This window comes from Dama dama, chromosome 10 (genome assembly GCF_033118175.1).
Source record: "Dama dama isolate Ldn47 chromosome 10, ASM3311817v1, whole genome shotgun sequence".
NCBI lineage: Eukaryota > Metazoa > Chordata > Mammalia > Artiodactyla > Cervidae > Dama > Dama dama.
The window spans coordinates 4,246,892-4,257,875 of NC_083690.1; the positions used below are offsets into that span (position 1 = coordinate 4,246,892).

Sequence of the window (10,984 nt, forward strand, 5' to 3'; positions counted from 1 at the left end):
CCGGCCCCACATCCTGGGTGGTATCACTGAACCGAGGTCTCCCACATTGCAGGTGGAATCTCTACCCTCTGAGCCACCAGGGAAGCCTGCAGCTGAAGCAAGAGCGGCTCCGTTGTCTCCCTCCCACCCTGCAGTTCTGAGCTGGCTCAGGGAAGGGAGATTCAGACAACTGAACGGGCTCCTAAGGGGCAGGGGATGCCAGCTGGAGTCTGGTGGACCCAAGAGAGACTTTCCCTGAGAGGTGGGATTTGTAGGTTTGTGCCCATGGGGTGCACACAGGTGGCCCATCAGGAGGCCGGTTCCTCTTCAAGAATATGAGACACTGAATCGTGTTGTCCTAAATTCACACAGTGAAGTCCTAACCACCAGCATCTGGAGGTGGTCTTTACAGGGAATCAAGTTAGCATGAGGGGCTTAGGGTGGGCCCTAATCCATTATGACTGGTGACCTGATGAAAATGGGGAATTAGGAGACAGATACTTGTCTAGGGAGGGTGCCATGTAGAACTGGAGACAGCCATCTACACGCCTAGGAGAGAAGCCTGGGACACATGCTTCCCTCAGGGCTCTCAGAGCAACCACTACCTGCTGACGCCTTGATTTCAATTTCTAGGCTCCACTGTGAGAATAAACGTGTGTGGCTGAGACCCGGGTCTGTGGCTCTTTGTTATGGCAGCCCTGGGTCTCTAAGACGGAGGCAAGGCCATGGCTGTGTTGGGCTGTGAGGGGCTGTGGTCTCAGGGGAGGTGGGCCAGGCTGTGAGAGTCAGGCCCTGTGGGGATGGCCAGGGCCAGGGAGGCCCCTGCCATGGTGCCTGAGGACTGGGGGCCCGAGCAGGGCTCAGGAGACCCTGGTCAGCGGGGCCCAGACGGTCAGCAAGGCTCGCTTCAGCCCCTTCAGAGGGGACACATCCTGTGTGTCAGGCACACAGGCCCGGCCCCTGCCCTGGGTGCCGGGGCCCCGTGGAGGGTCTCCAGCTCAGGCTCCCTGCAGGTCCTGTGACTTCCTGAGGGCAGGGCGGCTACAGCAGCTTCTCTGGATGTGGAGTGGGGTGCAGTCTGATCCAGGGCCATGGTTGGCTCCCCCTGAAGCTTCCTCAAACTATGGTCCCAAGTCTGGACTTTCCCCTGTCCCTCCCTGCGCTCGAGCTGATGGTGGAGGGACGCGGCCCAAACTGGGCTCAGGGATCCTGATCCAGCTCAGGGAGGGGGGCCCTGACCTGGGACCCCGAGCGTAAGGGACACGCCCTCCCCGCCCCGGCCCCTCAGACCTCTGGCTCCATGTCTTCCCCTCCTTCTGTCTCCCCCGCCCCCGTATCTGCTTCTATTTCTGTCTCAGTTTCTGTTTCAAACACATACAACCTGTTTCCCAGCAGGGATCCACCCTCTCCGCCCCTCTGTGGCCAGTTCTTAAATTGCTGGTCTCAAGGGCAGCAGGGCAGTGCTCAGCCAGAGCTCTGGGTGCACGATCTCTGGTAAGGGGCTCTGGGGAGCGGGGCGTGGGGGTGCGGGAGACCTGCAGGCGGAGGACCGTCCAGGGTGGTGGGCGATCCTGCTTCTCTGAAGCACTATTCCTCCCACTCTTTCTCCACCAGGTCCCAGCGGGAGGACCCTAAACCACCATGAGCTTGGCTAGGGTGAGTGACTACGAGGGATGAGGGGAGAGTGGGCCTGGGGTCTCATTTGCAGTCTGTCCCTGCTCCCAGCAGCTCAGCCCCAGCCCTGCTGACTGCTCTGCGCACAGCAGATCTATACCACCCTCCCTGGGTGCTGGGGTGGCCTCTGGGGTTGTCGCTGTGGTGGCCACTGTGGAAGGTGAAAGGGTGAGTCCAACTCTTTGCGAACCAGGGACTGTAGCCCACCAGGATCCCCGGTGCATGGGATTCTCCAGGCAGACATACTGGAGCGGGTTGCCATTTCCTTCCCACTGGGGAAGCAGAGGGTCAACACATGGGACCTGTGCCATCAAACCGCCCAGTCTCACAATGACCCTGGTCGAACACTCTGCTGTCACCATCCTGAAATTCTGGATAATCGTTGGCACACATGCTATGGTTTCCTGTTGCTCTGAGCCCTTTCCTTCTGAAGCAGGTCCTGGCTGTGGGGCTGGGGCTCCTGCTGGGAGGTCGGTTTGGGGGGCAGCTCAGTATGGGGGCCTCTGTTGGGACTGAGGAAGGAGCGATGGACCAGGGTGAGTGTAGGAAGTAGAGTCGTCATGCTCCTGGGGGAGTCAGACATGGAGCATCTGCGGTGTCAGAGGAATCAGCCACCCACGGGGCTCCTTCTAATGCTTATTCGTATTTATTGAATTTCTTTTGTCTCAGGGATCTTAGTTGCAGCATGTGGGGTCTAGTTCCCTGGCCAGGGTTCCAACCGAACCCCCTACACTGAGTACTGGGAGCCTTGGCCCCTGGACCACAAGGGAAGATCCCCCAACCCCACCCCGATCCTTAGGATAGCCTGGAAACCCCCGAGTGGTGGGGCCTGACCACATGTTCCTGGAAACTGAAAGCATTTCAGAGTCTATTCTTTCCCTTTGGGGTGCCCTCCGCCCTCTGTACCAATCCCCCGTCTCAATTCTGAGGGTGACCAGATGCTCAGGGGCTCTGGGCCATGGAACACTGGGATCTGGGAGTGGTCATCAGGGGTGACCCAGGCTGAGTGCTCTGACCCAGTGAGAGGACGATGCAGGCAGCTGAGCGTCCCCCAGACCCGCGAGGTGTTTCCCTGCCCAGTCACATGTGATGCGGGGCTGACAGGATGGGCCCCCGGACACAGGGTGTGCAGCGGGAGCCCTGCACACGCTGGGAGCCGCACTGACCCCCAGGGCCAGGACGGCAGCGGGGACAGGCCAGATTCCCGCCGTTATGTGGAGTCTCCCGAGGGGTCAGTGGGGCACCTCCATGACGCATCAAGTGTCTGTAGGGGAAGGGGCTGGGGCCGGGGGTCTGCAGGCTCAGAGGTCGGGAAGACTGGCCGCTGTCACCGTCAGCGGCTCAGACAGGACAGGACAGCGCCAGTTCCTCCCTGGTCAGCTCTCAGCGGGGCCACGGAGGGCTGGGCATCTGGGCACCATGCTGACCCGCCTACTCCAGGGCAAGGGGCATCCTTGGGTGAGTGTGTGTGCGTGTAAAACAGGTTCGGTGGTTACAAGGGCAGAAGCCTGAGTTTCACTGTTTCCTCCACAGAGAGTCCTAAGTCACCTGGCTTTACTCAGGGTCCAAATGGTAAGAAGCTCATCTCCACGTATAGCTGGGGGCTTGGGAGGCCTGGGTGCTGCTGGGTAAAGCCAAGAACATCTCGCCCACTTGGGACCCAGCAGGGAGAAGAATCAAGCTTCTTTTACTCAAGTCCCTCTCTGTTCACAGCACAGGTGTGTGGATTATTTCTGTAATAAGACGGGAAATCAACGAGAAGAAGCATAGGTGGGTCAGTGTGGCCCACCCCCGAACCCTCCCCAGGTTGAGGGAGGTGGGGTGGGGTCACAGTCACGGTGATGATGAGGGTCACAGCTCAGCGCCCAGTCCTTACACTGGACAAACGCACACCTGTGTGGCAGGTGAGTTCACAGGAAGGGATACGGAGGCCCGGGGATGCTGAGGGAGGTGTCCGGACCACAGGGCAACGAGGGCAGGGCAGGCATGCCAGACGCATGGTCCCCGGGTTGAAGGTTAGTTATTGGGGTGACTGGGCAGAGATGAGAACTAGCTGGAACTTGGAGTTCAGGTGAAAGTGAGAGAGGGTGGGGGTGTTTCAAACAGAGTGCTTTTATCTCAACAGGTGGAGGCAGCCCAAGGAGAGATGGAGGTGAGTTTGGCCCTTGACCCCTGCTAAGGGTAGTCCTCAGAGTTGGATCAGCCAGAGGATGGGGTCTGGGGCCCTGGCCCCCTTCAGACTCAGCTGGATGCACGGGGGGCGGCAGTGGGGACCCCTGACCTCAGCAGCGAGGCGGGAGTGCAGACCGCACACCTCCTCTCCCCAGGGCGCACTCATCGAGGACATCGTGGAATACCTGGATGTTCGCATTCAAGAGAACCTTCCAGTGAGTTGGAGCCACTGTCTCAGCGCCTTCCTTCCTCTCCCTCTGGCCTCTCTTGTCGTTGGTGCTGGCACGTGTGCACAGAGCTCCCTGGGGTGGGGGATATAGGGGGTCCCTGAAATCTCAGGTGGTGCAGCCTTGCTGACATCGGCCTCCCCACTCAGCACACGGGGGCCAGAGTCCTGGACTCAGCTTCCTGCCTGATGAGCCCCGTGGGCCTGGTGCTGGGTTCAGAGGCCAACCACCTACAGGCAGGTACAACCAAGCATCAGGGTTTGTTCTTCAAGGGGAACTGAGGGGCCAGGCCCAGTCTCTGGGAGGAGTCCTTGTGTCTGCGGAGCTGTTGGCCGGAAGGCAGGCAGTTTCCTTTCGTGGGTTTCTGAGTCCCAGCGTCTCCCAAGGGCTGGGAGGCCTCGGTCAGGGCAGGATCAGAGTCTGCCTTCCCCGGGGTGGGTCCCTGAACAGCGCCCCATCCCTGCAGGAATCCCAGCAGGAGTCCAGCCCCTTCCTTCTGGAAGTGCAGCAAGGACTATGCCATATATTCCACAGACCCTCGGTCTCCGCCTGTCTGGAGGTTCTGAATCTGGAAGACAGCATCTGGGTCAGCGCCGCGTGCCCGTTCCTGGGCGTGTGGCAGCGTTGTCGCTCACAGCGATCCGGGGCAGAGGGGGGTGCTCTGCTGTCTCTAACCCGACATTCCGAACAGTTACTGACACAGACCATATAGACGCCTGTTGCTCTGAGCCCTCTCGTTTATTTCTTTTGGAAAGTTCTCAGCTGGACTTCAACTATTTATTGTCTCTCCATTTCTAAAAGGGTTTGTGCACAAAGATTTCTCTCTCTCTGTCTGGTTCTCTCTCGCTCTCTCTATTTTAACTTTTAATTTTGTGTGGGAATAGAGACGATTAACACAGCTGTGATAGTCTCAGCTGGACAGCGACGGGACTCAGCCATACATACACATGTACCCATTCTCCCCCACACTCCCCCCGTCCTAGATCCCGTTCCTTACGCAGCAGGTCCTGGCTCTGGGGCGGCGTTCCTGCTGGAGGACAGGTATGGCAGCAGCTCTGTGGAGGTCCCAGGGGGCCGTTCTGGGCTGAGAGGACTGAGGAACCAGAGTCAAGGGACAGAGGAGTCACTTTAGGAATTACAGTCGACATTCTGGTGAGGGAGCTGCACATGGAGGGTCTCAGGGTCAGAGGAATCAGTCGTCCCTGGGGACCCTTTCTACAGCCTGGGGACCCAGAGGTAGAGGCGTGTGGTGTTTTTCTGGAAACTGAAGGCATTGCTCTCAGGGCCTGGATCAGGAGCTGAAGCCACGCTGAGCTGAGTCTATTCATTCCCTTTGGGGAGCCCTTCGCCCTCTGTCCCACTCCCCCACCTGAGTTCTGAGGGTGACCAGATGCTCAGGGGCTCTGGGCCATGGAACACCGGAATCTGGGAGTGGTCATCAGGGGTGACCCAGGCTGAGCGCTCAGGCCCAGTGAGAGGACGATGAGGGCAGCCGAGTGTTCCCAGGACCCGCGAGGTGTCTCCTTGCCCAGTCGTGTGTGATGCGGGGCTGACAGGATGGGCCCCCGGACACAGGGTGTGCAGACGGGATCCCTGCACGCGCTGTGAGCCACACTGACCCCCCAGGGCCAGGAGGGCAGCGGGGACACGCCAGATTCCCGCCGTTATGTGGAGTCTCGGGAGGATTCGGTGGGGCACCTCCCACCTTTGAGATAGAGTCAAGTGTCTGAAGGGGAAGGGGCTAGGGTCCGCGGGTCTGCAGGGTCAGTGGTCAGGAAGACACCCAAGGGCCACTGTCACCGTCAGCGCCTGAGACAGGTGAAGACAGCGCCAGTTCCTCCCTGGTCAGCTTTCAGCGGGACCACGGAGGGCTGGGCATCTGGGAACCAGGTTGGCATCTGGGAACCTGGACCTGCCACTCCAGGGCAATCGTCCTCCTTGTGTGAGTGTGTGAGTGTGTAACAGATCCGCAATGGTTGGTGAGGTCTCATCAGCCTCGTTGTCGCTGTCATCTCCACAGGACTTCGAAGATTCCATCGATATCCTGCAAGGCAGAATGGTAAGAAGTTCATCCCCATGGATGGTTGGGAGGATCGGTAGCTGAACCTGAGGGTGTCCTGACCCACCTGGGCCCCAGGAGGGAAAGGACCAGGCCTCTTCGTCCCAACTCTGTCTCTCTTCACAGCACCAACTTGTCGACAACTTCTGTGAAACCCTTCTATGGAAATCTAAAGATGAGGTGGGTCAGTGAACTCCCCCATCTCCAGTGTAAGTGGAAGGGGGTGGCTTTGTGGCAGGAAGGAAGAACATTTCCAGTGCCTGAGAGTGGGCTCTTGTCTAACACTTGGAAATAATTCTCTGTGGAGACGGCATGCTGACAAAGCAAGAGAGTTTATTGAGAAAGGGCGCCCTGGTGGAGAGCAGGAGGGTAAGGGAAGCCAGGAGGACTGCTCTGCCTGCTGGCTCGCAGTCTTGGGCTTTATGGTGATGGGATTAGTTTCTGGGTTGTCTTTGGCCAGTCGGTCTGACTCGGGGTCCTTCCTGGTGGTGCATGCCTTGCTCAGCCAAGATGGATGCCAGTGAGAAGGATCCTGGGAGGTGGTCAGACACGTCGCGTCTCCTTTTGACCTTTCCCCAACTCTTCCAGTTACTGGTGGCTTGTTAGTTGCCTGTTCCTCACTAGGACCTCCTGTCCTAAAGTTACTCATGCAGATGGCTATGGTGGTGCCTGGCCAGGGTGTGCAGTTTCAGTCACTGTGCCTCCCCTAACAATTTCATGATGATGGTGATGATGAAGGTGATAGCTCAGAGCCCAGTCCTTACACTGCACAAAATTCACCTGTGTATCCAGTGACCGCACAGGTGGGGGATACGGAGGCCCAGGGCTGCTGGGGAGGTGTGCAAGTCACAGGGCAGAACGACAGAACAGCAGTGTCAGATGCGTGGTCCCCAGCCACCGGGGGAAGAGGGGACACCAATGAGCACAGACTCGGGCTTGGGATTGAGACTCAAAGTGAGAAAGGGCAGGGGAATTTTAAACTGAGTGATATTTTCCCAATAGGTCTGCTCGGATCTTACTGAATTGGAGGTGAGTTTGGGTCTTGCCCTTCCCCTGAAGTTGAGTCCCCACAGTTGGGATCAGCCAGGGTACTGGGTCTGGATGTCTGTCTTCCTTCTGACTCCTCTGGACCTGTGGGAGGCCCAGTGGGGCCCACAGACCTCAGCTGCAAGCCCCGTGGGCATTCTCCACATTCTCTTTCCCCAGAGCACATGCAGCGCAGATGTGGCTGACGCTGTGGATGCTCAAGTTAACAACAACTCCGTGAGTTTGAGCTGACATCTCAGCTCCTCTTGATTCCCTTCCCCACTGGTCTGTCTTGTCATTGGTCCTGCCACAAATGCACAGAGCTCCCCGGAGCGGGGGTTGGGGGGGCCCTGAGAGCTCCAGAGGGGCAGCTTTGGGGCATCAGCCTCCCCACTCAGTGCTCGGTGACCAGAGCCCTACTCCAGGGCAAGGGTCCTCCTTGGGTGTGTGAGTGTGTGTGTGTATGTGTGTGAAACAGGTCTCGGTGGCTACAAGGTCAGAAGACCGACTTTCACTGTTTCCTCCACAGGGAGTCCCACGTAACCTGGATTCTCTCAGGGCCCAAATTGTAAGAAGCTCATCTCCATGTATAGCTGGGGGCTTGGGAGGCCTGGGTTCTGCTGGGTGAAGCCGAGAACATCTGGCCCACTTGGGACCCAGCAGGGAGAAGGATCGAGCTTCTTTTACTCAAGTCCCTCTCTGTTCACAGCACAGCCGTGTGGATTATTTCTGTGATATGATGGGAGATCAACCAGAGAAAGCACAGGTGGGTCAGTGTGGCCCACCCCTGAACCCTCCCCAGGTTGAGGGAGGTGGGGTGGGGTCACAGTCACGGGGATGATGGTCACAGCTCAGCGTCTAGTCCTTTCACTGGACAAACGCACACCTGTGTGGCAGGTGAGTGCACAGGAAGGGATACAGAGGCCCAGGGATGCTGAGGGAGGTGTTAGGACCACAGGGCAACGAGGGCAGGGCAGGCATGCCAGATGCATGGTCCCCGGGTTGAGGGTTAGTTATTGGGGTGACTGGGCAGAGATGAGAACTAGCTGGGGCTTGGGGTTCAGGGTGAAAGTGAGAGAGGGTGGGGGTGTTTTAAACAGAGTGTTTTTTTCCCAACAGATGGAGGCAGCCCTAGCCGAGATGGAGGTGAGTTTGGCCCTTGTCCCCTGCTAAGGGTAGTCCTCAGAGTTTGATCAGCCAGGGTATGGGGTCTGGGGCCCTGGCCCCCTTCAGACTCAGCTGGATGCACGGGGGGCGGCAGTGGGGACCCCTGACCTCAGCAGCAGGGCAGGAGTACAGACCGCACACTTCCTCTCCCCAGGAGGCACTCATGAGGGACATCCTTGAATTCGTTGAAGATTCCATTCAAGAGAACCTTCCAGTGAGTTGGAGCCACTGTCTCAGTGCCTTCCTTCCCCTCCCCTCTGGCCTCTCTTGTCCTTGGTGCTGGCACCTGTGCACAGAGCTCGCTAGAGTGGGGGATGTAGGGGGTCCCTGAAATCTCAAGTGGTGCAGCCTTGCTGGCATCGGCCTCCCCACTCAGCGCATGGGGGCCAGAGCCCTGGACTCAGCTTCCTGCCTGATGAGCCCCGTGGGCCTGGTGCTGGGTTCAGAGGCCAACCACCTACAGGCAGGTACAATCAAGCATCAGGGTTCGTTTGAGCTGACATCTCAGCTCCTCTTGATTCCCTTCCCCACTGGTCTGTCTTGTCATTGGTCCTGCCACAAATGCACAGAGCTCCCTGGAGCGGGGGTGGGGGGGCCCTGAGAGCTCCGGAGGGGCAGCCTTGGGGCATCAGCCTCCCCACTCAGTGCTCCGGGACCAGAGCCCTGCCTTCAGCTCCCTCCCTGGGAGCCCCGCAGGCCTCCCGCAGGGTTCAGAGGTCAGTCCACCTTCAGGTACAATAAACCACCAGGGTTTATTATTTGAGGGGAACCAAGGGGCCAGGCTCAGGTTTTGGGAAAAGTCTTTGTGTCTGTGGAGCTGTTGGCAGGAAGGCAGGCAGTTTTCATTCATGGGCTTCTGGGTTCCAGAGTCTCCTAAAGGTTGGGAGGCCTCGGCTGGGTCAGGACATTGTCCCATTGCTTCCCATCCCTGCAGGAATCCAGTCCCTTGCTTTGTGAAACACAGCAAGAGTTTCGTCGCAGAGTCTGTGAGCCCTCCGGCTCCTACAGTCCCCCATCTGGCTCCTACAGTCCCCCAGGCCCGAACCAGCCCTTTGACTCCTCCACTTCAAGGAGTTGGTACGACTGGATACTTGAGCGATTTTATTATTTTAATTTTTTTTAGTTTTACTAATTTATTGCTGCCAACCCCTCTCCCTCCACCCTCGTGCACACATGCTCAGTCATATAACCCCATGGACTGCAGCCCGCCAGGCTCCTCTGTCCATGGACGTTTCCAGGCAAGAGTACTGGAGTGGGCTGCCATTTCCTTCTTCAAGTGGGTTGCCATTTTCTTCTCCATACTTGAGCGATTTAAAGAGCTCCTGCAGTGACTGCAGCAGACGTTTCGGAAAGCCCTGAACTGGATTAAGCGGATAGCAGCTGCCTGCCTACCAGGCTTGCGCAAAGCGGCTGAGGCCATCTGGAGAGTGTTAAAGGGTTTTTGTTCCTCTCTGGAGCAGTTCTTCAAGAGCCTCATCCAGGTCTAGAAGCCCCAAGGGGTCCCCAGGGAGCTTGGCCTCATCTAGAAGCCTCGATTTTCCCTTCTCACAGGGCATCCTCTGATGCACCCTTTACCCTCCTGCTCAGCCTTGACCCATCCTCACAGGCTGCCTCACCTCCTCCCCTTTAGGGAGGAGTGCTGCCTCACCTCCTCCCCTTCAGGGAGGGCCCCACCCAGCCCGTCTAACTCTCCCCGCCTGGATTCTCCTGCACCAGGTCTGACCTGCCTGCCACTGTAGTGCTGACGTCCTAATAAAAGTCAGTTGACCGAAATGGAGTGTCTGTAGGGATGGGAGGCTGGGGGTCCGATGGCTACAGGCAGAGGTGGTGAGTCAGATGGACCCAGGTGGGGGTCCTGGTGCTGGGTGAACAACACAAGCCACTGGACCCTCTGATCTGTAACTGGGAATGAAGGAGGAAACAGACAGAACAGGCTCTGTCTTGAAAGCAGGACTCCGTCTTGGGCCAGACTGAGCTGTGCCCAGTATCTATGGAATCAACATACCAACTGGAAAGCCAGACCCCCCTCCCCCATGGAACAGCCCAGGACTCATACCTAGACTCTCCAGTCACCTAAAAGAATACCCTAATTATCTGTATAACCAAATAGAATCGTAAATTCTATTATGCTTACTGGGGTGTGACCACAGGCCTATTGATAATTGTCCACTGTTAACTGCCTGGGCTTAAGGCATATGGGTTTAAGGCATACGAATCACAGGTTAACTTTGATTGTATCTTTCTTTTCCTTTGTTCAGACTAGTTTCAGAGAATTTGGGGAGGTGGGTTTGAGCACGTACATTTAGGGTATATAAGGTTTTCACAAAAACTGGTCGGGGTCCTTGGCTAAGGGGAGACTCTGCCTTGGGCCCGCCGGTGTAATAGGCTGCACTCCACTATCTGCATCGTCCTGAGTGAGTTTGTTTCCTGGAACGCGTGTCTACAACAGGAACGCTGGTCGTGGACTGACTGGTGGGGAGGACTGGACCATCACACTCCTAGGGCTCAGAGAGCTCGGGGGAGGGGCTTTGACCCCTCTTGTCTTCTCCTGACCTCTCTCTCCTGGCCTTCAGCACCCCAGCTGGGGCCTCGGGAGCTCTTTGGTCTTTTTCCAAGATCAGAGCCCCAGGAGCCAGGGGAGGGGAAGGGAGGGCGCCCAAACCTGGGCCAGGAGGGAAAG

At 57.8% G+C, this 10,984-nt stretch overlaps 1 protein-coding gene across 3 annotated transcripts; it reads left to right on the top strand.

Annotated features, from left to right (window-relative positions):
• Positions 1 to 1,364: 1,364 nt before the first annotated feature.
• Positions 1,365 to 10,077, top strand: LOC133063376 (uncharacterized). 3 transcript variants are annotated; one of them, XM_061152672.1, is made up of 16 exons: positions 1,416 to 1,473; positions 1,594 to 1,635; positions 3,187 to 3,225; positions 3,367 to 3,423; positions 3,779 to 3,805; positions 3,981 to 4,040; positions 5,036 to 5,093; positions 6,073 to 6,111; positions 6,238 to 6,291; positions 7,114 to 7,140; positions 7,318 to 7,374; positions 7,667 to 7,705; positions 7,847 to 7,903; positions 8,257 to 8,283; positions 8,459 to 8,518; positions 9,239 to 10,077. In XM_061152672.1, exons 6-16 carry the CDS (start codon positions 4,015 to 4,017, stop codon positions 9,425 to 9,427), a joined length of 633 nt encoding a protein of 210 aa, XP_061008655.1. In that variant the 5' UTR covers positions 1,416 to 1,473; positions 1,594 to 1,635; positions 3,187 to 3,225; positions 3,367 to 3,423; positions 3,779 to 3,805; positions 3,981 to 4,014; the 3' UTR covers positions 9,428 to 10,077. The 3 variants fall into 3 exon arrangements, with proteins under 3 accessions (XP_061008654.1, XP_061008655.1, XP_061008656.1); XM_061152671.1 differs by lacking the exon at positions 5,036 to 5,093 and having other exon boundaries at positions 1,365 to 1,473; positions 3,318 to 3,371; XM_061152673.1 differs by lacking the exon at positions 5,036 to 5,093.
• The last annotated feature ends 907 nt before the right edge of the window (positions 10,078 to 10,984 follow it).

Coding starts and splice junctions, on each gene's coding strand:
- LOC133063376 (XM_061152671.1), top strand. Junction 7,141..7,317: donor CGGATCTTACTGAATTGGAG/GTGAGTTTGGGT, acceptor CTCTTTCCCCAG/AGCACATGCAGCGCAGATGT. Junction 7,904..8,256: donor ATCAACCAGAGAAAGCACAG/GTGGGTCAGTGT, acceptor TTTTCCCAACAG/ATGGAGGCAGCCCTAGCCGA.